This window comes from Jatropha curcas, chromosome 8 (genome assembly GCF_041381405.1).
Source record: "Jatropha curcas cultivar XTBG-Jc1 chromosome 8, XTBG_Jcur_1.0, whole genome shotgun sequence".
In the NCBI taxonomy this organism is placed as follows: domain Eukaryota; kingdom Viridiplantae; phylum Streptophyta; class Magnoliopsida; order Malpighiales; family Euphorbiaceae; genus Jatropha; species Jatropha curcas.
In genome coordinates this window covers 27,496,885-27,522,380 of record NC_143158.1, presented here as the reverse complement: position 1 = coordinate 27,522,380, position 25,496 = coordinate 27,496,885, and the positions used below count along the sequence as shown (strand labels likewise).

At 33.5% G+C, this 25,496-nt stretch overlaps 5 protein-coding genes across 11 annotated transcripts; 2 read left to right on the top strand and 3 right to left on the bottom strand.

Moving 5' to 3' along the window:
* The first annotated feature begins 747 nt into the window (after positions 1-747).
* Positions 748-2,404, top strand: LOC105639319 (Protein kinase superfamily protein). Its single transcript, XM_012223332.4, has one exon. It carries the CDS (start codon positions 944-946, stop codon positions 2,294-2,296), a length of 1,353 nt encoding a protein of 450 aa, XP_012078722.1. The 5' UTR covers positions 748-943; the 3' UTR covers positions 2,297-2,404.
* A 4,173-nt stretch (positions 2,405-6,577) lies between these two features.
* Positions 6,578-11,706, top strand: LOC105639320 (alpha/beta-Hydrolases superfamily protein). 6 transcript variants are annotated; one of them, XM_089724688.1, is made up of 11 exons: positions 6,578-6,733; positions 7,243-7,337; positions 7,903-7,962; positions 8,577-8,691; positions 8,865-8,901; positions 8,990-9,059; positions 9,312-9,416; positions 9,683-9,833; positions 9,920-10,002; positions 11,118-11,214; positions 11,307-11,706. In XM_089724688.1, exons 2-11 carry the CDS (start codon positions 7,307-7,309, stop codon positions 11,392-11,394), a joined length of 837 nt encoding a protein of 278 aa, XP_089580814.1. In that variant the 5' UTR covers positions 6,578-6,733; positions 7,243-7,306; the 3' UTR covers positions 11,395-11,706. The 6 variants fall into 6 exon arrangements, with proteins under 6 accessions (XP_089580814.1, XP_089580816.1, XP_089580817.1 ...); XM_089724690.1 differs by having other exon boundaries at positions 6,579-6,733; positions 11,121-11,214; XM_089724689.1 differs by lacking the exon at positions 6,578-6,733 and adding an exon at positions 6,770-6,784.
* A 170-nt stretch (positions 11,707-11,876) lies between these two features.
* Positions 11,877-14,739, bottom strand: LOC149494447 (deSI-like protein At4g17486). Of its 2 annotated transcripts, none has more exons than XM_089724695.1 (4): positions 14,340-14,739; positions 13,260-13,547; positions 12,488-12,568; positions 11,877-12,363 (listed from the first exon to the last, which is right to left on the bottom strand). In XM_089724695.1, the coding sequence occupies exons 1-4, from the start codon at positions 14,491-14,493 to the stop codon at positions 12,230-12,232; spliced, it is 657 nt and encodes a 218-aa protein (XP_089580821.1). In that variant the 5' UTR covers positions 14,494-14,739; the 3' UTR covers positions 11,877-12,229. The 2 variants fall into 2 exon arrangements, with proteins under 2 accessions (XP_089580821.1, XP_089580820.1); XM_089724694.1 differs by having other exon boundaries at positions 11,877-12,366; positions 14,340-14,736.
* Positions 14,740-16,548: 1,809 nt separating this feature from the next.
* On the bottom strand, positions 16,549-19,127 carry LOC149494446 (MAP kinase kinase kinase, putative (DUF1644)). Its single transcript, XM_089724687.1, has 3 exons — positions 18,920-19,127; positions 16,998-18,142; positions 16,549-16,907 (listed from the first exon to the last, which is right to left on the bottom strand). Exon 2 carries the CDS (start codon positions 18,057-18,059, stop codon positions 17,049-17,051), a length of 1,011 nt encoding a protein of 336 aa, XP_089580813.1. The 5' UTR covers positions 18,060-18,142; positions 18,920-19,127; the 3' UTR covers positions 16,549-16,907; positions 16,998-17,048.
* Positions 19,128-20,269: 1,142 nt separating this feature from the next.
* On the bottom strand, positions 20,270-25,496 carry LOC149494445 (uncharacterized; the record flags this gene model as incomplete). Its single annotated transcript, XM_089724730.1, is given in 8 exon segments — positions 20,270-20,790; positions 21,174-21,261; positions 21,365-21,487; positions 21,636-21,783; positions 22,881-23,044; positions 23,383-23,535; positions 23,628-23,735; positions 23,816-25,496. Coding segments are annotated over 8 exon segments (2,632 nt in total), but the record flags the coding sequence as incomplete, so codon positions are not given.

Below are 25,496 nucleotides of genomic sequence, written 5' to 3'. Positions count from 1 at the left end.
CACCAAGACTTTAATTTAAGCAATTGTGAAAACGAAAAGACTATTTATTACTCCATTAATTTAAGCAAGACTCAAACGGCGGTCTCTTACGCCAACTACTCTTCTTGGGAGAATCTTCAAAGCCTGCCTTGCAATGACTCTTATCTTGTTTGAAGGCCTAATCAGATTCATGTAATTGAGATTACCCAAAACCCATTAAACAAGACGTCATCATCAATTGACATATAATTAGGGGCTGTTTTTGTAGCAGCTTTCAAGATTGGGATTGTTTTGAGAAAAGTAAGATAGACAAGAGTATTATAAAAATTAATAATCAGGTCTGATCTTGTTAATTTTTTTGTTATTATGATAAGTGAGAGTTTTAGAATTCGAATTTAATTATAAGTCTTTTTTATTAAATATTTTATTTTATTTTTTATGCAAATTTAATTTTCTTACCCATTAAATGGTAAAGTAGGTAATCAGAGATTGGAATATATGTTCAAAAATTAAATCTTCTTAAATTTTGTTCTTTTCTTATTTCTAAAAAAAAAAAGTATTTATAATGTGCAGTCTTAATTATTTAATCTCCACCAAAAAAGAAAAATATTAAAATATTCATTGACGAATGGTTACCAGTACAACACGTGAAAGCTTTGAAAAGCCAAAGGAATCATCGTTTTTCTTTCTATTTTCTTAAAAAAAAAAAACAAAAAAAAAGAAAAAATGCATAAATATAAACAAATCACAGTCTTAATTCAACGTTTGGCTAATCCAAAGATGGAAATGGCTTTCATCCCTGTAGTTTTCAATCTTTCTTCTGTATGATCAGTCAATCCAATACTCCCTCTTTATGGGAAACTGAAGCGTAAAAGCAAAAAGAAGAACATGTAAACCAAAACACAGATTCTCAGATTATTCAATTCTGCCTCCTTCCACTTGCAAAAGAAAAAACAGTGCTCTAATGGAGGACAAAAGAGCTCATATCATTGCTGCTTCAATAATTATCATCCTCATCATCGTCATTGTCATTTCTCGCGTCTCCCTTAAGCTTTCCAATGCTTTCTACTTAATTACAGGTGCCGATGTTGCAGTGATTCTTGCCATCTTCGCTTGCTTGATAATACGGCGTCGTTATAATCGGAGAAGCAAACTGTTGGTGACGCAATTAGTTTCAGAAGGAAGAGAGCTTCGCATTGAGTACAGTTTTCTTCGAAAAGTTGCAGGACTTCCTATTAGGTTTCGAATCAAAGAGCTAGAAGAAGCCACCGACAATTTCCGTTCATTGTTAGGGCAAGGAGCTTCTGCTTCGGTTTTCAAAGGAATTTTAAGCGACGGAACTGCAGTTGCTGTTAAGCGACTCGAGAAAGAAGAGCGTGGAGATAAGGAATTTCGATCTGAAGTTGCAGCAATTGCTAGTGTCCAACATGTGAATCTGGTACGTTTAATTGGATATTGTATTGTACAAGGAGGACCTAGATTTCTCGTTTATGATTTTATCCCAAATGGATCTTTAGATTATTGGATTTTCCCCAAAAAAGGAAATCGAAATCTTCCTGGAGGTTGTCTGTCTTGGGAATTAAGGTATAGAGTCGCCATTGATGTGGCTAAAGCACTTTCTTATCTACATCATGATTGTAGATCAAGAGTATTGCATCTTGATGTAAAACCAGAGAATATTCTTCTTGATGAGAATTATAGGGCAATTGTTGCAGATTTTGGTCTTTCAAAATTAATGGGAAAAGATGAGAGTAGAGTAATTACTAACATTCGCGGTACTAGAGGTTATTTAGCTCCTGAATGGTTGTTAGAAAACGGTGTTTCAGAGAAATCTGATGTTTATAGTTATGGAATGGTTCTTTTAGAACTGGTTGGAGGGCAAAGAAGTGTTTCCTTTATACAAAAAGGGAATGACAGGTCTCAAAGGTCATGGCAATACTTCCCTAAAATTGTAAATCAGAAAATGAAAGAAGGGAAGTTAATGGAAGTTGTTGATCAAAGAATAGTAGAAAATGGAGATTTTGATGAAAGAGAGATTAAGAGACTGGTTAATTTAGCTTTCTGGTGTATACAAGAGAAGGCTAGGCGTAGGCCTACAATGGCTCATGTTGTGGAAATGCTTGAGGGCAGAGTTGCTATAGAGGAACCACCTGATACTCAAATGGTTGTTGTTGATTTATTGTCAATTGATGGGGATACAGTAGATGGTCATAAAAGAGCAGCCATTGCTGCATTTGCTGCAGAACCAGTAGATAGTGCCAATCCTGCTCCTACCACATCTTATTCATATACCATGTCCATTATCTCTCCAAGGTAGCTTCTTCTAGCTTTAGTTAAGGTATCTTCATTTCTAATTTTACATCTTGGCTAATGTTTGTGCATACAAAAAAAGCACTAATGGAAAAGGAAAGAGGTTCAAATTCAATATTTTTTTTTCTTTTTTCTTTTCTAGCAAATTGCACACAAGTTCTTTTTAGTTAATGGTTCCAAGAACCAATAATTTTTTTTATTGATGTTTTGCTTCTTCAGTCAGAGTTCTTGATTATTCTCTTAATTTCACATACCAATGGGTCTTTCAAAGAAAAGGAGAGAGCTTTGCTCATTTAGGTTGACATCCACGTGGGCCCTGTTTGGCAATTTTAACTGCTGCAGTACATTTTAGTTGTTGTAGTACATTTTAGCTGTAGCATATTAGCCGTTAATAGTTAGTTGTTTAAAATACAAAGTGTTCGGTAAGAATAAATGTTTGATTAACTCTTTAATATGAAAAAGACAAAAAAGAATAAGGTTATGGAGAACAAGATAAAGACAAATGATGAGCATCAATTTAATAAAAAATTTATAAAATACTAAACGTTAACGAGGATAACGTTTCATAAAATATGACTTCAAACTCTAGACGTCATGATAGATGTTACATTACGGAACACAATAATTAATTAAAACAGTGTTTTAATTTAATCAAAACACTGAATTCTACTCCAAAGCTCTTGTGGAACAGAGCCATAATATTATCTATGCAGAAAAAATGGTCAAACCTCCATTCCACCTAAAGTTAATAATCTGAACATTTTATCCATTTTCTCTAATAATTTAATTCAAAAAAATATTTAGAAGGTTTAAGTTTGAGTCAATAAGATTTAATCAGTAGTAATAATGTAAAAAAAAAATATATTTATCAACCTTAAAATTTATACTCCAAGGTCAAGTTTCAATTCCAATGTATGTATTATTTTTCATATATTATACACTGAAAATATAATTAAAATAAACTTTTTGCTAGTTGAAGGCTATGCATACTTACGCACACAATAATCCTAATCGAGCCAATAATGGTGGCTGGCTGGCTGATCTTTCTTGACTCTGTGGCCTTGGTCAAGGGAGAGAGGGAAAGTGTTAGAACGGAGAACAGTAGATTGGTCAAATCTTCGAGACCCTTTCTGAATTATCGGTTTAATTTTGATGATTTGGTTTGCCATCCGGTCCGGGCCAGATATATAGCACTATTGGTTAAAATAAAATGTGCGAAAATCAGTAATTAAATATATCAGAAATTTCATTTATTTAGATGGGGAAAATCTATTTTTACAATTTCAAGCTTTATATCTCATTCAGTTGGATTTTTTTTAAAAGGAAAATGAAAATTTTATTAAAATGAGACATAATATAAATATGAAATATAGATTTATAGATTTTTATATTTTGCATAAAAATGCTAATTATAAATTACTAATATAAAAAATAAAAAAATATAAACTTGTTTCGAAGTATTCAATTGAGTTGACATTGCATTAAATTTGTATTATATGCAATTTCCATATTTTTTCAACAAATTCATCTAATAATGTTTAAACTTCTTCACGAAAAGAGATGTGTACGTCGTTTCGACAAAATAACACAAGTAAAACTATCATAAAAAGGACAATAAAACTTCGAAAGAGATTAATCGAAACTCAAAAACTTAAAACAGATAAATGAGGATCAAATTTCAACTTCTATGAAAATAAATAAATCTGAGAACCTAATTCAAAATCTGTATCAAAAGGATACAGATTCGAGGATCACTCAAGAAAACTAGGAAAAATACAAGGTAATTAAAAAAAAAAAAAAAAAAAAAAAAAAAAAAAAAAAAAAAAAAAGCTAGAGGGATGAGTTGCTCACCGACTTGCTAGCTGGTAGCAGCCCGACGACAGATTAAGTTAATTGGAGAAGAAAAAATATATCGACTTTTTTTTTTTTTAATTTACAAGAAGGTTCGATGGCCGAATGACACTGCAGATTATATAATAGTGGGTAGTACTTTCTTTTTCTTTGGTGAAAACAATTATAGTTGAGGGAACTTGAATTTGAGATATCTCACTCTTCATGTAATTCAGAAGACCAATCAGACCACACATTGAATTTTTTCAATAAACGAAAACACACATGAGACAGTAATAAGACACCTTTTTAGGTGGCAATTCTTTTTGTTTTTTCCTTTATTTTATTTAATTGTCTTTTTAATAATTTTCAAATCTGTGTTTGTTTGGAACAAGTTAATAAATGATATTTTTTTTTAAAAAAAAAATTATAAACTTCTTTCTTTACTAATTTTCATTCAATTCAAAGAAAATAATATTTAAAAAATTATAAATGCATTAATCATTTGAGGTGTAAAAAATATTCTAAATTTTGCATATTTTTGCAATTGAACTATATTTCAACCATAAATGCAATTTAATTTTCAAGTTTTATTTAAAGATATGATCTGTCAAAAAGTTAAAAATAAGATGCAATTACTGTAAGGCACAGAGTGTACTTTTACTTTTTTTTTTTTTTTTTTTTTTTTTTCAAATGAACTTAATGGTTATTTGTTTGGACTGAATTATAAATCTAAGAGACTATCTGTTTTGGTTTAATGACAACTTACTGAACTTTTAATTTATTCATTCAGATGATAAAAAATAAACTTATTTGTCTGAACTGAACCAATAGTTACTTATGTGAATTTGTAAGCCCCTCTTTGAATGAAAAAGTTACTTTAAGAGTAGATTCAATAACTACATAACTTATTGAATGAAAAAATAAAATTGCCCTAGAATTGTAAAAGAACAAGATATATACCATTTTTTAGCATTATGTAATCAGCTTTTGGTACACTTTTTAATTATTTAGCTTAATAAAATAGTGGATTTAAATTCAATATTTAAAATTCGGTCTAAACAAAAGAGACCTAAATTAATAATTTATTGAGTTGAATAATTAAGATCTGTTCGGTAATATTAGTTACTATAGTAATTATTATTTGTTGTAATAATTGGTCGCCTTTAGATATTAGTTGTTAATAATCAGATGTTTATATAGTAGTTTATAGCAGAAGCATCAATAAAAATAATTGTTTGATTATCTACTGAATATAAAGCATTTGAAAATGTTTACTCTCTTTGTTCCACTTAAATTATCAACTTTTAGCTCCTCATGCGGAATAATAAAATGATTAACTTGTATCGATATTATAAAATTTACATTTCAAATTAACTCAATACTCTTTTTATAATTTGTATTGATATCAAAACGTTGAACGCTATTTACCAACGGTGGTTGTCGAACAACACTTAAAAAATGCTATTAAGAAAAGATTCTTAAATAATTAAAAAGTGATAGATAATGTTTTTATAATTACAAAAAATAATTTTATTTTTTGTATAATAAGTTATATATGCATCCATTATACTTTAATAGCAAAGAATGAATATTTTACATTGTTTCATTTAAATGCTCATTTAGGATTTTGAAAGTAAATTAATAATAATTTTTTTCAATTTTACCCATATTTATCATGAGATAAAATTAACATTATTTATAGTAGAATTGAATGGAGAGTTTTAAATTTTAAGATAAGAGAGCCAATTTACATATTCTACTATGAATTTTTAGAAAATCAATGCGTTTTAATCATTTTCTTAATTTTTATAAACAGATAAATTATTACTATTAAAATGAAATGGAGAGAGTATAACTTGTTGAATAATTAAAAAAAAAAGAAACTTTTCCATTCAAATAATTTGTCTTATAAATTCAAGTAATCAACTTATTGATTTAGTTCAGATAAATAAACTTTTTTTATTATTGTTTGATTGAATAAATTAAAAGTACAATAAATAAAAATTTAATAAGATAAAACAAAATGTCTCTATCTCCATGAGGTGTACTAAAATTTTCTTTTATAATTGTTCTTATTACAGAGAAAATCGCAAAATTTTTTTCCCTTATGAGTCTGACGCTGCTCGAGCATGATCTTATTATGCTCAGGACACCTGTGATAAAAAAAAAAAAAAAAAAAAAAATCTAGAATTTGTATCTTGTGCTATTATCAACAAATTGCAATTAGAAACCAAAGAAAGAATGACTTGTGGTTCTATTCTATGAATTTAATTAGATAAAAACGATATGTCAGGAGAAAACGGTAAGGTTCCAAAAGTGAAGTGAATGTGAATGTATGTGTGGTCTACCTTCAACCAGCAATTCAGCACCACAAGTTCAAAGTTCAAACAACAGAAAAAGCTATTTAGTCCACCTTGGAAACTCCACGTCGACCAGTAAAATTAAGCAGTATAAAACGGTGCGTAGAACAACAAAAATAAAACAGAAAAAAAGAAAAAAAGAAAAAAATAATTAGTGGCGAGCTCAGGCTGTTATGTCTTTGTATTGTAATCATCAGTTTGTTTTCTTTCCCCTATTTGTAGTCTCCATATCAGAGTCAAGGCTTCTTCTGGTAAATATCTAAACCCTAATACTACAAATGCGCATCTCAATTTATCGAATTGTTAGTTCATAGCCTTTCATTATTCAATCTTCAAGTTTAATAACGTTAATTGAATATTAATCATTTCTATCTGTGGAGATACTTTTCGGATTTATAAGACTTTTTTTTTTGCTTGTTTAATTAGGGAAATTTACTATTTTAAAGATTTCCGCATTGAATCTTGAAATGTCGATAATGTTGCTTTTTTTCTTAAATTCTTTCATTTTTCTTTTTTAGTGGATTTTAATTCGAGCAAAAGTTTGCTCTTTTTTTTTTTTCGGTCGCATTTGACGTTGAAATTTTGTTTGGTTTCATTTTTCCTCTGTGTGTATGTATATCCTATCAAGAACCATCATTGTGGAAAAATTCCAACGCAAAAGATTGTTTTTTCTTTAATTGCAGAAAATTGAATTACTGGGTTCTGTGACATTGGTAATTTAATGACTTTCCACTTGCATAATTTGTTCTTTCAATTTCAGGTTCTCTATTCTTTCAATTGTTGCAATTAGCAGTTTCAGTGGGCTATCTTTCTAGGAAGCTAAAATGAGTTTCACTGGTCCCTCCGTGGGTTCTGGTTAGTGTACTTCCTCCATTTTATGATAACTGGCTTAGTAACAGAAGATATTTGGTTTTGACATAATGCATCTATCCTGGTAAATTTGCTCGGCATTTGTCTCTTTGCATGCATGGAGCGTCAAAACCTTAGCCATATTTCCAATGGGAACTCTGTATGAACATGTACATTAGTCTCTGTCTACTCGATTAGGTTGCTATGACTTTTTATTCTCATCCACTGCTATTAAGGCTTCTATTATAATGCTGAATTGGGATGGAAGTAGGCTGGTTTTGAGTATTAGTTAAATTAAACGGTTTGAGATTGGTATGGGTATTAATATTACCTGTCACGAGGTTGGGTTTAAGGTTTCAGGTATCAGCGGGTACTCGAACCCATTTAAAAACTAAAATGTGACATTTTAAATGGAAAATTAATTTGAATCATGATATTTAATTCATTTTTAATTTTCTTTTATAGATGTAGAAGGAAAATAAGTGTTCATATTACATATAATTTTTTAACTGGAAAATTTATTAAAGCATAAAAGAATTATAATCTATTGTATTTGTTTTAATTTTTTAAGGTTGTATTATTGATGGATTATGGAAGTTTGGATGTGGAGGGTTAACTCGTCAGAAGAATTGTAAGATTATGGAGTTACTTGTAAATAGTTGCTGATGAATTTTTAATTTATATGTGGATGTTGTTAAGATGACTTAGTTTTTTTTTTTAAAAGATTTTTTCAGCTTATCTATGAATTTTGTTATTTGTAAATTTGAAATTTATTTGAATTTTTTTTAGATTTTCACTAGATTTATTTTACATTAGGCAGATTTGGTTAGGTAGTGAGCAAGTAGTTAAATGAGGTGGGTTTTTCTGAGTACCAACCTGTTTTAACTCACTTAAAATGGGTTTGGATACTGTGGATTTAGAACAGGTACGTATATTAAAATTATAAATGGGTTTGGATACTAGTTAAAGGATTTGGAACATATACGTTTATTAAAATTTTAAATGGGTTTAGATACAAGTATTTCAATAGAAATTTTAAATGGGTCACCCAACTTCCATCCCTAAATTGCTGAAGTTAACTTCGGTTAATCTAATGGTTCATTGATGGTTGGCAAGTAATAATCTAATGGTTGTAATGATGATACTCGCATTTTTCATCTATTACTGGCTGCTTATATATGAATACATGCATAAAAACACAAATGTACTCCTTCTTCATTAAACCATATTTTAACATTATTTCAGGTGGTAAAACTGCTAGAAGGGCATTGGAGTTTGGAAGGACATATGTGGTTAGGCCCAAAGGTAAACACCAAGCTACCGTTATATGGCTACATGGTCTAGGAGATAATGGATCAAGGTAATATCACTTTCATCACAACTAATATATTATTGGCACGTTCTTCCAACCATTTGGATCATGTGCTCTTCTCTTTGAGTTTATTTTACCTGCATAGCAGCCAGACTCATTTTCATACAATTTTAGCATTGTTTATTGAATCCTCAAATTTTTCTTTTTAATCTTTTTGGCAGCTGGTCCCAGCTCTTGGAGACCCTTCCTCTTCCAAATGTAAGTAAGCCCGAATAAGATGCCAGTTGGATTTATTGTGCAAGCCATTCTTTTGTTTATATTCCAGTTATTAAAAACTGTAATGCAGATCAAGTGGATATGCCCAACTGCTCCAACTCAACCTATAAGTATATTTGGGGGCTTCCCATCCACAGCTTGTAAGTTAAAGTTATCTAAGAAATTTGATTCCTTATAATGTTTGTTAGTGCCGGCTGCATGTAATGACATTTAGGTTGTAAGTAATGGCAGTTCATTTGGAAAAGAAAATAATTAACTAGACTATCGTGAGATGTGTAATTTGCTTTATTTTTATTTATAGTTCATATAAATAGAAAATCTATTTTAGGAGAAACTTAATTGTTCTATTACCTAATTAAAATAATCCAAATTCACTATGTGGTTTAAATCAGGGTTTGATGTGGGGGACCTTTCAGAAGATGCTCCAGATGATATTGAAGGTTTGGATGCTGCAGCAGCACATGTTGCAAATTTGTTGTCCACAGAACCCGCAGACAGTAGGTTTCCTCTCGTAGTTATTATTATTTGATGTGCAGTTACTTGATATTTCTCTACTTAATATCATTCTTGTTATCAATGGTTAATGTTTGCATGTCTACTTCATATATGGGAATTACTTAATTATTTTTCTGACATCATGCTTTGTACATGAGCACAATGGATCAGTTTAGAACACATGCAAAATGTTGTGATACCCTTTTGAAATAGCTTATGATTTCTTATAGTCTTAATATCTTTATAAGTGTAATCTGCTATATTGCAGTTAAACTCGGTATTGGAGGCTTCAGTATGGGTGCAGCTACCTCATTATATTCTGCAACCTGCTTTACACTAGGAAAGTATGGGAATGGAAATCCATACCCTGCCAATTTGAGTGCAATTGTTGGATTAAGTGGCTGGCTCCCCTGTTCAAAGTTCGGCTCCTTCTCCTTTCAACTGAATCAGACAATATCTTTTGCAATTGTCTTTTACCACATAATTTGAAATTCTTTTTTGCCAGGACCTTAGGTAACAAACTTGAGGGGGTCAATGAAGCTGCAAGACGTGCTGTATCCCTGCCAATTTTGCTCTGTCATGGCAAAAGTAATTTTAACCATACTACATGTTCATGCCACGTTGCATTATATCTCTTTATGTTTATTTAGAAAGGGTTGGAATTATATCAGTTGCTTCAGAGGCTCTGTTCTATTTACGCAAACATTTCAACTAGGAATGTGAATGAAATCAGAAAGGTTTCCAATCTGAGCTAGCACAACAGTTTGTTTGGACTCACTCATGTGCTGTTCAGCTTTTGGGCTAAAATCTTTTGCTCTTCTAGCCACACTGAAGCTTAAGTTAGGCCTTATTGACTGGTAGAACCTAGCCCGAGCAGTGCTTTGTTACTCAATTAGGTTATGATTTGTAATAGGCCAGTGGCATTTTTCCTGCTACTGTTCTAGTTCCAATTGAAACTTATTTCGTATTTTAGGTAATCATATTACCTAAAAGAAACATAGTGTGGAAAAATTAACGACTAAGAACCTAAATATTTGAAATGTAACACTAGTTTCAATTTGTATATAAAGACAGAACAGACCATCCCTAATGTTGTCATTTAGCCTCTCTATGTGACACCAACTCTTTGGCTATGATATATCTCCTATCTCTTGTTTGTGGCTTCACGTTCCCTGTAATTCCAGTTCATAGTCTTCAATATAATTTGTCTACCATTTGTATTAGTGATTCTTGTTCGATAAATACAACACTTATCAACTACTAAGTAATTGGAGCTAATTTCAGGTGTCGTAGTGCACATTATCTGACGGTGATTATAATTTAATTTGGCTGTTGGAACTTTGATTTGGTTTGGATTTACTTCTAATAAGCTGCACGGGTCTGCTCTATGGGATATGGATCAATTCAAATTATATGTTAGTTCAAAATGTTGAATGTCAATAGATTTCCCATGCATTTTATAGATATAGTTCATTTTCAAATTACCTTACGGTAATTTTGCTAGTGAGGAAAGGATTCATCAAAGAAATAAATGAGCCATGCTGCAGTTGCATTCCCACATTCCCAGTATTTCATTGTTGACATGCTTATATTTATTGTTAAGCATTATCCACTATGCATCTACTCTAATCACAAACACCTCCCTGTTCTATAGGGTTAGAATTGCAGCTATTCACAACTTGATTTGGTTACTTAATTGATAGCAGATGATGATGTGGTTGCTTATAAATATGGTGAAAAATCTTCAAGGATTTTGGGCTCAACCGGATTCCGGGACGTGACATTCAAATCATACAATGGGTCTGTAGACAGAGTATCCACTCAGAAAGTCCTTTTATGTCTTAACGAATTATGCAAGTAAAATTTTTTAATCAACTGACTGAAACATGCAGGCTGGGCCACTACACAATCCCTCAAGAGATGGATGAAGTCTGTGCTTGGCTGACTTCAAAGTTGGGGCTTGAGGGGAGCTCTTCATGATTGGAGTTGTGCAATTATCAAGCTGCAGCTTGGTGAAGAGTGGAAAAAGAGATGGAAGTGATAATTTATTTTACAATGTAACTCGAAAGAAACCAGATTAAGTAGCACAAAGGATTTCTGGGTGTATTTACACATGGGAGTTACATTTGTCTATCAGTAATCTGTTCTTTCGCATCTGCTTAAAAACTAGGCTGAATTTCATTTCTGAATATTCATGGTCATGGGATCGTATATCATTTTGGGTCATTAGTTTACTGCTTGGAAGGGTGTAATAATGTTTGCAATGTTACTATATTGTTAATTTTGCTCGAACCCTGTTATATTGTTATTTTTTTCTTAAAATGCAATGTAAGAACCAACATGAAGCTTATACACAGATCTGTGAACAGCCAGCATGACGGCACCATGTTATCACTTTTGTCTCTCACAATCAGATTATTTGTTTGAAATTCAAAATATCATTTCCACTAATAACTTCTAAATGCTCATGCAAAAAGCTCGTTCATTAACCATAGAAATTATGTAAATCCAGACGCTTCAGTAGCAACAAATGGAACAGATAAATGGGGTTTGCAGAAAAAAGAAGCTAGAGAAAAATAAATAAAAATGAAAAAATATAACAAGAGAATTTTAACGAGGTTACAACAATCAAATGAACTGCAGATACTCAAACGCACAATCAAATGATGCTGCCCAACTTTCATCTATCCAAGAGCAAGAAGCAAGTTTACATTCCTTCCGATTTCAAACTTGGAAGCCGCAACAACACTCGACAAAGATTATCACAATTCTGGTTCAACAAATCTTTACCCTCTTTTGGATAGGCAGCCTAGCATTACTTGTGGACTTCTTTTACAAAAGCCACGTCTCCACCTCCAGCAGTTGGAGACAGCAAGTGCTTCTCTTGTTCTGCATCACTGATCTCTGTTGACAGGCGAGGTGTATTTGTTGTCAAGGATTCACATTCATCTTCTGGACGTAATAATTACCCAAAAGTAAAAATAACCATGTCAGAAAATAGAACTTCCTTTTATAAGAAAATGTTAGTTGAAGTGTAACAAGAAGATAAACTGTTTGAGAAAGGGATACACACCCATGCAATCGTGGTATTCAGGCAGCTGTTTAATGGTAGTTACTTGAAGGCTTTCAGGAAGAAGACAACTGCATAAAGAACCTGAATTTCCAACCAATCACACAACATCAGTTTGTTTCATTGACGGTGCTGCAAAAACTACAAGCAGAAAGCAAAATAAAGTACGGACATAAAATCTTTGTATTTTTTCTTCCTTCTTTCCTATCATATTGGCAATTGAATAAACCAGGCCATAAACTTGGGACTTCAAAGTTACAAATCTACCAACATAAAGAAAAAGGCACCATCCATATTTGAGTCTTATGAGATAACATTTGGATAGCCCTACTCATCATTGTTTTTACATTAAGTTAATCAAACCACCACTCTCGTGATTGCAAGTTCAACATTTTATTATCATAATAGGTAATGGCCTCTAATATTTCCAAGAGAATAAAACAATTGATGTTTTCAGATTCCAAGTTTTCATGTAAAAATCTATAAAGTTGATCCATCTTTAATGCAATTATAGGGGTGACTCAATAAAAAGCTTATATTAATTCAAACAAAGACACTAGCATTCAAAGGGTTCAAATTCCTTAAAACAAATAATTGGAACATATTCTAAGTTAGTTCTTCTGCTCTCAAATGATCAATAGATTAACTACGAAGATCAATAGATTGACCACAGGTTTTCACACACCCATACAGCAGAAAATCAAGAAAATTATGAAGTTTATGAATGACCCAAAGAAGAAACAAAAGATAAATTATTTGGATTGATGTTTCATACCTAGCCGGGCAAGCCGATTCACCCACCCAGGTATCCGCTTGCCTAACAATCTATAAGCCATGTCATCTGTAAAATGGTTGCAATTCTTAGAGATAAGGTGATAGGTGTCTCCATGATACTCAGAAGCCACAGTTTCTATGAATGTCCGAAATTCAGTAGGCGGCATATTTATCTTGCCCAGTGTGATGGAACTTCTATAAATATAACCTGGGCAGCTCCTTGGCTCCACTTCGAAAACTCCACTTACTGGGAAGTCATGGGCTCCAAATCCATACTCTTTACCATGGACTGTTCATACGCATCAAGAAGCAGTTCTAGCTCAATAAATTAAAAAGAATGACTATCAACACAGAGACTCTAATGTCAATTCAGGTCCTTAAACTGAATTAGTGTAAAGATACTCCCTCAAAGATTTCCGGAAAAACAGCATATCAAATTTAGGAATTTCACACAACTGAAAAGTTATGAATACCATAACAAAAAGAAATTCAACACATTTTTCTGCCCTCCGTAACAAAAAATGAATTCACCCATCAGAACATCTACACAAGTAAAGGGATAAAATAAGGAGCATTATCATTCTAGAATGAGCACAACTTGCAAATAACATCATATCGTACAATCATACAACCCAGTCAAATCAAAACAAATTGTGCAAAAAGATGTCTTTCCAGCAGATCCTATAAGAGTTAGCTCCAGTAAACCAATCAAAGATTTTATTAATAGTATTCTTCGAGCCCTAAAGTTCAAAAGAAATGAAAAGGTTCATGGGTCTGTAACATGTCTAGGCTATAAATGATTATTAGCTAGAAATGGATCATCCAAAGCTTTAAAGAATCAATTAATTTTAACAAGAAGCAAAACACCAGTTTTGAAATGGCTGCTACATAATGAACAATCTCGATATCTAGAACCCAGAAATTAAATTAACGAAATGCATATTCCAATTCGGCAAATAAAAAGGCAAAAATCAAAAACCCATAAAACATTTCAGCTCAGATTCAACATCAAAAGGCAAGATTGGGGAAAATGAACAATAAGACATAACAAAAAAAAAAAAAGAAAAAAATGTCAACAAACCTTCAATCCCAGTATGGAATATCCCAAACCCGAACCAATAGGTGTAATTATTGACAGGAGTGAGATCATAAACATTCAAAATCACCTGGGTCTCCTTGTTCTCAGTCGAATGCTCGCATTGGGAGCTCGAAATCGAGACATTTCCTGCCCCCATTAGCCTACAGGAAAAAATCCTTCAAATTCGAGAAAAGCCCCACAAAAGCCCAGAAAATATTTTTCAGCTTCTTTAGTTTTTACTCCATTGAAGAGATAGAAGAGAAGGAATAAAAAGGCGATTTTTGGGTTTCTCTAACGATCTATATGAAAGAAAAACGATAAAGTGAAAAAAAAGAAACAGTTTTTTGGACTTTCTTTTGCTTTTGACGAGTTATTATGTTTTTCTTTATTGCAAGTAAATGGGCAAAATATAGCAAAGACGACAAGGTGGCTGCCAGTCTTATATTAGCCAATCATTCATTTATTTCATGTTACTGCTACATATGTTTATTATGTTAAAGGAGAATTTACTATTTGACCCCTCAATTTTGGTCAAATTTACTACTTAATGTTTATTATATCAAAATATAGGGTTCCATCAATTTTTATTCTCGTCTAATCATTTATTTTTTTATCCATTTTTTTATATTTTTCCGTGAGTCAAAGCACTAAAATACAATTGAAAGAAAAAAACATTTTATAACTAAACTACCCTTAAACACTTGACCTCCCTACCGCAACATCATATTTTATTTTTTTGCTCCTAACCATTGTATGCTTCCTCTGTTACTGACAAGGGTAGAGTTGCATTGTATGCTGCTCTCGGTGGATCCATTACTGCCACATTCACTACTCCTCCTCCTTCATCTTTACCTCTACATTTCGTCCCTTGCTATCATCGCATTAGCAGTACTTAGACTTCCGTAAAGTGCTCTTATTTGGTGACATTGATATTGGATACGACTCCATAAAGCCTGAACTGGATAATCGAAGTTGGATACGTTTTGTTTTGTTCGGTAAAGTTGACGGTAAGCTGTAAATGAGAAATTCTAGGGAGGCTTTTGCCTGCAGGGCCATTTGCGGCGATTGGAGTTTGCATGGAAGTTTTCAGTCACTGATTAGCTTTTGTAATTAAAATATTAAAATTGATTAGCTTTTTTGTGATTTAAAAATTTTCTTATTGTTCAATTGAATGCTTTGAACATAGATAGAACTTTGTATGTTGTTTGAGGTTGAGATAAGGTAAGTAGCCGTTTTTTGTGTTAGTAATATGACTTACAGTAAAAATCTCTAAAAAGGGACGGAAGGGACAAATGGTTAAACGAGGAAATAGCAATTTTCAAATGTGTTGATGTAATGGCAACTAACTCGGGTGGTTTTTGACTCAGTGAGTGTATGTTAACGACTCATCTTTTTCCTTTTTTTTTTTTTTTTTTTTTTTTTTTTTTTCTCTTTTTTCGTTAGGTTATCTCCGTATAATTATGATACAGCAACCTATAGCAGCCTTGACTTCTTTTTATTCTCCCTGGATTGGTCCTAGATATAACTTTTGTTAATCTTTTCCAATTAACAACCCTCCTAGACTTTTTAGTTTCATTAAACACAAATTCTAAGATCAAAAATCAAAACTGAAATAAGTTAAAGACTTTTTCTTTTTCTTTTTTGGTAACAACAGATCATGAGTTAACTATCCACAGAGCTTCACTTGCCTCTATTGTTCCATAAATTAGAAAATAAAAACAACATAAATAGGTTGAAATAAAATACCAATTTTGCGTTTTTCCATCTCATTTGGGTATTACTTTTAATTGTCAAAACTAAAAGGTGCAAAAGCAAACCCTAATGAAATTTCCAAGTGGCAAGTTTTATTTTATACTTTTATAACAATATTCAAATTGAAATTAAAATATTTAATAAATCTAAGTAAAAAGAAATTAAAAGTGGTAACAAATCTTCGTTCACTTATATTTTCAGCCGTAATTTATTTATTTATTTATTTATTTATTTTGCAAATCGTCGCAATTAAAATGTTGGATGCATAAACAAAACTTAAAATTATTTTAATAATGATTCAATTACGGCAACTAGGATTACATAACCTCAGTTGTTAAGACTTCCATTTCTAAAATTTTGATGGATTAAACAAAATAAACAAGCTTCTTTAAGCTTTATGAGTAATTCAAAATTCAAAGGATGTCCTCATGAAAGTTCAAAAGAAAACAAGGAAACATAATGAAAGGGGAAGGAACAATGGCTGCACTTTCGCGAAAAGAATATAAAAAATGAGGGCATGTACCAATCAGGCCGTTGCCACACAATCACACAAGCAACAGCCGTCCAAGAACAACCATCTATACAGATTTATTTGAAGCTAAAAAGTTTGACATTACTGCAGCAGAAAATGCAATGCAAGAGAACCAGCCATCAGCTGACCAATTTAAATTTTACTTGATTAAATTTTTTTTTTTTTCAAATTACAATTTGCTCAACCTTGTGATAATTCATTCAAGCAACTAAAAAGTAGAAACTGTTCCACATTCGATGGAACGGAACAACCGCTCAACCAAAGAACTGGTATCCCTTCTGTTCTACCTGCAAAACAAATCAAAACTAGTCGGTCAAGCCCTATCCTTTCCGTCAGCATACCAATTCAGCAATAAAGAACCACGAAGCAACACTTACGGTTGCAGCATCTCAAGGAGACGATCAAACCAACTGCATAAAGTTCTGCAATCACAACTGGTCTGGTGTTGTCCGTCGCCGAATGCGCTCGCTACGTCTCCAGGGACCTGACCCACTATCTGATGAATCATTGTCCTCGTCTCTGGACGAAGATCCTGTTTCCCCATCATGAGTCTCACCCCAAAGTCTGGTAGATCTCCTTCTGAAACTCAGCTGCCCTCTCGCTCTCGAGGTACCGGACCAGCTGCTACTTCTTGGACTAGACCCAGGTCTGAATACTCTTATAAGAAAAAATACAGTAAGCCAACCCCCATCATCAATTGGTAAAATGTTGTCATCACCCCTCTCTTCACCGAACGAAGAATGAAGTGTGCTAATCAAGTCCCCAAGGTCCCTTTGGCGCTCCAGCATCCTCCAACTGCGTTGCCGCTCTGGGTCAGCCTGTGATGGTCGAACAAGAGGGTGCTCAACCCTTGCATGTTTCCTGAGATCTGAATAAGTGCCACTAAAATCACAAGTTTCACAGGCACAGCTTCTTGGTTTTGCATTCATAAAATGACGAGCAGGCTCCATGACAATCCATTCTTTAATCTGCCCCCGGCAGAGTGGGCATACCAATGTTGGTTGCACTTTTTTCTCACAAGAAATGGCTCCAGCAGACACAGGGCCTTCCTCACTTTGCTCATCAGTAACAGTTGATGCTGAGCTCAATACAGTGGACGAGTTTTCAGTTGTGACCCTGTTTTCTTCTGGCTGTGGAGTTGTCAATGAGGTCTCAGTAAATGACTTGCGGAACTGGTCAAGACAGTTCGAGTGGCGATAGCTTGTATCACACATGTAAGGACGGCAACCTTTGTCATGGGAAGAACATATGAGTAGAACAGCATTATGAGGATGTTCCATGCACACAGGGCATCTGGCATCTTCCCATTCCTTTAAGTTCTCCTCAGTTTCTGAAGGGATTCTGGGCGAAGGCCGTCTGGTATGACTAGAGCTGCAAGGGTATGGAGATGCCCTCAATCTATCAAAAGATACAGAACGATCTCTTCTATCCTTTGGCATTTTGAAAGTATTTGAACTATCAATACCACCCTAAAAATCCAAATCTTCTCACAAAGCAGCACAGCAACACAATAGTCGAAGCTCTAAGAAATGATATAAAATTTATACATAAGATAATAGGCAAAGTAAAATTAAGCTCAAGGTGCATAAAATCTAACATTAATCCAAAGTTGTAAGAGTTTAGAGGTCTCACACTACAAGGGAACAAATAAGTATAAACAGGCAAATAAACAATGATCAAAACAAAATAACCAATACAGCAAACAGCATATGTAGAGATCTCATTCACAAAGAGATATTCTAGGCAAAGGTTGCTCCTTTTATCGTTTTCCAAGGTAAGTAAGCGGTACAGAAAACCTCAACCCTCTCGCACAACAATAAAGATAAATTCAACATTCAGCTTCTGCAATAGTTCGAAACTCACAGTGCTAGTTCATCTAGTACATAAAAACCTAGCAGCAAATTCGAAATAACAAAATTCCAAAGCAATATCAAAGCAATCCCTAACTAAAAATGAAAAAAAAAAAGGCTTCTTTTAGAAATTTGAGCTAAACAAGTTTCAAAGCTCAAACTAAATGAAGAAACAGATAAACCAAATAAAAAATAATCACCCTTTATACAATTTTAAAATCATTGAATCCTATTAGCAAAGTTGAACAAAAAAAAACCCCAACTGAAAACAATACCCAGCTCAGCTCCTCACTGATGATTAACAAGATTGAGCAAGACGCACATCAACCTTTATTATTAAGAAACAAAAAAAATGCAAAAGAAATTGATCGAATCACCGATCCGAATATGAAAAGGAGATACAGCCTCAGATCCGAATACAATCGGGCAGTTGAATTAAGAAAGTTTACCTCAGCTTTCGGAATTCGAATTGGGGAAAAACTCAATCTCTCTCGAATTGACTTCCTCCAATCAGGTGTACAACTATTTTTTGCTGGGTCTGTGAAGATCGTGAAACCCTAAAAGAGAGGAGAGAGACGCGCAGCTACTTAGGTCTCCAAGAGTTCGATCGAGAGAGAGGAGAAGAAGAGAGAGGCGAGAATCGAAGGAAACAAGAAACGGGAGAGATAAATAGGAGACAGACCATTTGCTGACGTGGAACGTCCGGGTTCGGTCATCTATTTTTTTTAAAAAAAAATAAAAAGGATGTTTCAAAATTTTTTAAACTGCGATGGGTAAGTCGGCGCCGTTTTGTTTTATTATTTAGAAGAGCAGGAAGATGTATGAGGCGATTGACCGCCCTATCCCCGGAACGGAAGCCAGCCAGTTACTTCCACTGTTAAATCTAATGAACTTTGAAAGGACACTATAGGTATAGAGTAATTGAAAGAAAGTATAAAGATAATAAAAAACTTAATTATCCCTCAAACAAAATACTCTCTATAAAAAATAAAAAAATAAAAAAGAATGATGATAATTGATAAGACGAGGAATTTTGGAAACGTTGAAAGTGAAAGTAAATAAATCTTTTGGATTCTAGAGAAGTTAAACAAGACATATGTATATATAGTAGTGATCTATAAATTGGTAATCTAATAGGATTTCTAAAATCTAATAGGATTTCTAATTAAATTACCTAATTATAAATATTATTTTTGTTTTTTTTTTCCTTTTTAATAGTTAAGAATGGTTAAAATTCAGTTAGATTAATAAAAGTTTTAATCCATATAGAGTGTGCTAATAATTTAAGATTTAAAAAGCTTATGTTTTTAAATTATTTGTCCCTTATATAAAGAATATTATTTTTATCCATCTAAACACGTGTTGAATAATTTCCGCTCCAAACATTATGTGTTTTTTTTTTTTTTCTGAGATACACATAATATGTTACTTTAAATATTAAGATAACTTGTGTACACAGTATGATTCCATATAGTACAGATGACTTGTTAATGTTATCATAACATAATCATATTATATTTTTTGATTAACGTGTAATCACATATTAATTTTCTCTACATGTATCTGCATACTATTTTTTAATTATTCCATAAATAAGACTATTATAATACAATATTCTCTCAATTCTTCGTCAATAAGATCATTGCAATTTGCAATAATAATAATAATAAACCACAATATATATTTTATTATTAAAGTGATTGCTCGATTCCCCCCTTATAGGTATCATGCAGATTCTATTAATTAAAACTACGAAAAATTAAGTTGCTAGAAATAATGTACTGCCTGCAAATTACAGATAGAGACAGAGAAAGAAACAAAGAATTAATCAGCAAATTTCTGTACAACAGAACAGAGTATGACATTTACAAGCATGTTTATGGCCTTTCCTGTACCTGGATAACAGGGTTTCTCAAAAAATAAACTGGACTAAGGTATTTATTTATCTGACATTCTGTTGTGTCTATATTGTACTGTCCTATATCATACCTGTAACAGCAAAAATAAATTGCACCTGGCTTTGATAAACCCTAACGTGACAGTGGACGGCAAAATTTTCATTCTTCAACATGTCTTCTCCTGATGGTCCTCAAGTATTTACAAAAGAAAAACAGAAAAGTGAAGTTCAGGCATGTGATTCAACCTCACTGTAGTCACCTAATGTTCATAGCTGCTGACATTGCCCGCAGCTCCTTAGCAATTTCTGAGAAGGCTGGTCGAGACTCCGGATCAAATGACCAGCATCTCTCCATTAGAGATCTCCAAGCAGGATCACACCAGTTTGGAATTTCAGGTCGCAGGTTGCCCTTGATTATACCAGCTGAAGCACCATACAAAAATGTACTATCGAGTCAGCATCACATTAAAAGAAAATCTAGATCAAGCAAGTACCCAAAATAACTGCGCAATTCTGATGCCTATACTATTTACTTTTTATGTAATAATATATTCTAATTCTATGCGCACCATTCTTTATAATTTTTAGTCAAAAGGGTAATTAAAAGCCATGCAATGCAAAGTAAATTGATGTGATGATCAAAGCTGTTTGATAGGATTTACACGCAGAAACTAAAATATGGGGGAAAAGACACATTGATGATTACTACAAAATCATAAAAAACATTCACATAGCTGAAAATTTTCTATGTTGTTAGAAACACATTTACTTGTTAGCATAAGTGCATAAATCTCTAATTTAAGTACCTATTATCTCTTCTGAGTGCAAGTTCGCATAAGGTTCCTCTCCAGTTAAGACTTCCCACATGACAATTCCAAACGAGTACACATCAATCTGCATAAAGTATCGATGATTCAAAAATTTGACAATGAGATTGGGAAAAAAATGAGTTTCACTTGTGTTTGTGCACATGATGACTAAAAAGTCACCATCTTACCTTCTCAGTTACCATATTATTCTTACAGTTCAAAAGTTCCGGTGCCATCCACGGTATGGTTCCTCGTACTCCACCTGAGACAAGCGTCCGCTGCTTAATTTTTGATAAGCCTAGATCACCAATCTGAAAAGGAGAGGATTATTAAACAAACACAACTGAGATAATGAAATACAGAATTAAAGACATTGAACTTCATATGCACTATATCTAGTTAGAGACGAGAAAAGTTGGAACTTAAAACCAGACAAGAAAATACTTCTTAGGCAGTTACCTTGCAAACTGGTCGCTGAGGATCCCTCATATTCACAAGGAAATTATGAGATTTCAGGTCAAAGTGGACAATGTTCTTCTCATGTAGATATTCCATTCCAAAGGCAGCATCCATTGCTAAAATTATCCTCTTCCGACGATCAATTATTCTGTAATTAGGAGAACGAATTGTTAGGGAAGGGGAAGCAAATACATGAAGAGGTATCTATCAAAGTAGGATTTACATGTAATGTTATGAGATGAAACTGTAAAATATTCAAGTATATGATAAATTCCAGCAATAAGGTACAAAACTAGATCAAACAGAAACAGTAATATTACCAGTTTTGACTTTTAACAGCAAGAATCTCAATCTCTCACCAACAAAAGGTCTGATGAGGATTATAACTATTTGAATGGTAGTGTTTTCAATCAGACTACAGCGACAAACCAGGTTACTTTCAGTCACATAGTAACCACCTCCTGACCAATTTTTCATAAGTAGATATAATTGCAATGAAAAACGCATTAGCTTGTCAAAATCATCTTCATGGGAAGCTCTAACGATCATGTACCGAAATGTGTAACCTTCACATCAATGCATCTAAAATTGGATAATGAAACTAGTTATTTCAGTGAATAGCCCCTGGTTGCCAAAGCTCAGTACTTCCTTAACTGAAATTTTCAGTTCTTCTCTCATCCTTATTAAATTATATGCCTAGTCTGACAAGTAATCTTCCAACACTATTACTGGAGATCTATCTGAAAGTCTCACATTTCTTTGACTTATGTTGTTCAATAAGTACAATACAACTAATAGCATAATGTGCTTGTATGACATGGAGGGGTATAAATTTGAATTATTCATTGACATAAGTATAAATTACTTGACTGCCTTTATTTGGATTATTTCATAACATTTATATGTCAATTCTCCTACTGTAATCCATGAAGCTTAATCTGGACAGAAATTGCTTTCCACATGGACTATCAAGCAATGGCTTGACCATTGTTTTAAGAATCAATTTAGTATCTCGAATACTCTGCCTAACACAAAAAACTGATGGCTATTTTACATGTCAGATGACAAATGCTCTCCGCAAGCACAATCCAGGATGCATAAAACAAATCATTGAAGTATACGTAACATCAATTTGTGAAAGGAGTAGCATACATGTGCTTCTTATGTCAGTTGTCAAGATAAAAATTTTTCCTAGAGAAGGAAACTAAGACAATTTAGCAGAAATAATATAATTAAATTACTGACCTATCCTTTCTCTGCAAAACTTGCTTCAGAGAGCCATTCACCATATACTCTGTCACTGTTGCCAAATTATTCGCAGGTCCATCTGTAACTACACCATAAAATGCCACAATGTTCGGATGGTGAAGCTGACCGAGTATGTGAGCTTCCTTCCAAAAGTCAGCGACCTGCACATGAGCACATAAGGACGCAAGTACTTCCATTTTTTATGTTGACTGTAACACCTATTTCACCTTCCTATGCACATTTTTATGGCTTCCAACATTCAAAAGGGAAAATAGCGTTTACTAGCTAATGGAAAAGACAAATGAAGATAATGAGTCAAATGTGTTTCAAGCTTGAGTACAATAAAAACATGAAAGCGGTTAATATTAAATTACTTCACCGACAGGTTATTTTTTGTTTAACTTGAAAAAACAAGTCATCTACACTACAATGAAAGTAAATAATTTAGTGGAAAATTTCATAATTCTGTAACTTTGAGAAGAATTGAGTTAATGATTACCAATCGATCCTCCTTCAATGAGCCTTCGGTGAAGCAACTTGGTTTTATTCTCTTGATGGCAACATCAGAGCCTTTCCATTTTCCATGGTAGACAGTTCCATATGTGCCTGAACCAAGTTCTTTTATATACTCCAGGTCTGAACTTCTAATAGACTACAGAGAAAGGCAGTATCACATTTTGTATATTGCTCCACTCAATGGTGATTATAGTCTAATGTAGAAATCATATGTGCATAACAAAATACCTGCAAGCCTTGGGTACCTTGAGTAGCTAGATGAGTATAAACAGCAGCCACGTCACAAGCAATTCCACCAACCACCTTAGAGCATTTAATGCTTTCTTTAGTTTCAACCTGCGAAAACAGATAATGTCATCAATGAAGCTCCAAATCTAAACCATGATTGAATGAGAAAAAGTTCCTTTTGGTGATACCTTCTCTTCAATGCTTAAACTAGATGGCAGGTCCTGTTGAATCTCTTCTTTATGCAACTGATCTTTTTTCATGCTATCAGCATTCAGAGCAGAGGAATTAGAAGCAACCACATTTGATTTGTCAGCTTTAGGGACTTGACTAGGTTGTCTATCCACGAAATCTACAGGCTTTGACTTGGGCTTCAGCAATGAGTCTGCGACATTGCCGCTGTCAAGGGAAGAAGGAGCAGGAGTTTCCACTCCATGCGATGATGACAGTGACAAGTTATGCAAAAGTTCCACAGAGGATGCAACTCCCTCTTGCAAATAATGAGTTCCATTCTTTTGATGGCCAAAGAATTCACTTGCCATTCCTGTGTCCACCATCTTGTTGTTGAATTCCGCAGCTACTTCATTATCAGAGCACATATCATTTGATAATCCAGAGATGCTAACACCTTTCTGTTGGTCAAACATGAGTAGCTCACTATTAATGGATAGTGAATGGTAATTTTCATGAACATTTTGATATGGAACATTATGCATCTCATAGAGTGAACCGGTTAAGAGATCTTGCTGACTTTCCATTTTCTCCACACATGGTGGTGGACCCTCAGCAACAGCATGAGCCAAAAAAGATTGATCATCCAAAACAGCACGTCCACCATGACAAGCTAAATGGTAATCTTCAGACTTCGAATTTCCATACAGTTGAACAGAATAACCACTCTGTTCTCTTAATAATCTAAAGAAAGATTTTTTATCCTTGTTCAAACTTGAAAAGCTTTTGCTTATTCTTTGTTCCATCATATTCTCAGTAAAACCTGGTTTCCTAGAGTTTGAGCCATGTAATCTCATAGACTGTCCCTGCTTTGAAATGGTTGAATTTGGCCTAAGCCCAGGATAGCATTTTGCCGCTGAAAGCCTTCTGTCCAATTTAATACTTCGAGGGCTCCCCATTTCAACCAGGCTTTTTCTATGGTTTCTAATCTGGTATGGATAAACCCTATGATTTCTAGCATCGTTTATAACAAACCTGTGGTTTCTAATTCCATTCTGATAACCACCCCACACTATTTCGCCTGTGCATAGAGATTTCAGATTCAGAGGATAGTTGCTTCTATCCCACTGACTATTGCTAGAACGTGAAACCCAACCCAAACTCCATGGCATAATATTTTCCCTATTCAAATTAGTTGTTGATCCCTGCTTAAAGACCCCTAAATCCTTAGGTATAGAGGTCGCACTTGAATTAGCAATTCCTGTCCCACGACCAAAAACCTGAAAATTTTGCTCTGACGAACAATGCGTCTCTACAAGCAAATTTCCATCTCTTGGTTTCAACGGATACAAGGGGGTACTTGGATTTTCAACCAAACAACCACAACTCTCACTTCCCTGCAAATGGGCATACCCTATTCTATAACCCAAAATCTTACCCTGATACAGGTCCCTTCGTGAAGATAAAGTGTTTGGTTCGGATGCTAAAACTCTAAGTGGATGCTCATATTTCTGCTTATTATTCTCGTCGCAAGAAGCAAATTCCCCGCAATTAACACCACTAACACTATTCGTTTCCTCTGATTGTTTGGCTAATAACTGCTGCCTCAAAACCATTTTCCTCAACGAATCATCACTAAACCTGACTCTACCAACGTCCTTCGCAGTATTAGTCTTAGTCACCTTATCATCGAATTGCACT

What these genes read in the sequence shown, in the direction of transcription:
- LOC105639319 (XM_012223332.4), top strand. Translation starts at nt 944, where the DNA reads ATGGAGGACAAAAGAGCTCATATCATTGCTGCTTCAATAATTATCATC.
- LOC105639320 (XM_089724688.1), top strand. Translation starts at nt 7,307, where the DNA reads ATGAGTTTCACTGGTCCCTCCGTGGGTTCTG. An exon ending in GGCTGGCTCCCCTGTTCAAA is followed by an intron (nt 9,834 to 9,919) that starts GTTCGGCTCCTT and finishes CTTTTTTGCCAG; the next exon opens with GACCTTAGGTAACAAACTTG. An exon ending in ACATTCAAATCATACAATGG is followed by an intron (nt 11,215 to 11,306) that starts GTCTGTAGACAG and finishes TGAAACATGCAG; the next exon opens with GCTGGGCCACTACACAATCC.
- LOC149494447 (XM_089724694.1), bottom strand. Translation starts at nt 14,493, where the DNA reads ATGGGGGCAGGAAATGTCTCGATTTCGAGCTCCCAATGCGAGCATTCG. An exon ending in ATTCCATACTGGGATTGAAG is followed by an intron (nt 13,548 to 14,339) that starts GTTTGTTGACAT and finishes GCGTATGAACAG; the next exon opens with TCCATGGTAAAGAGTATGGA. An exon ending in TGAATACCACGATTGCATGG is followed by an intron (nt 12,367 to 12,487) that starts GTGTGTATCCCT and finishes TATTACGTCCAG; the next exon opens with AAGATGAATGTGAATCCTTG.
- LOC149494446 (XM_089724687.1), bottom strand. Translation starts at nt 18,059, where the DNA reads ATGCCAAAGGATAGAAGAGATCGTTCTGTATCTTTTGATAGATTGAGG.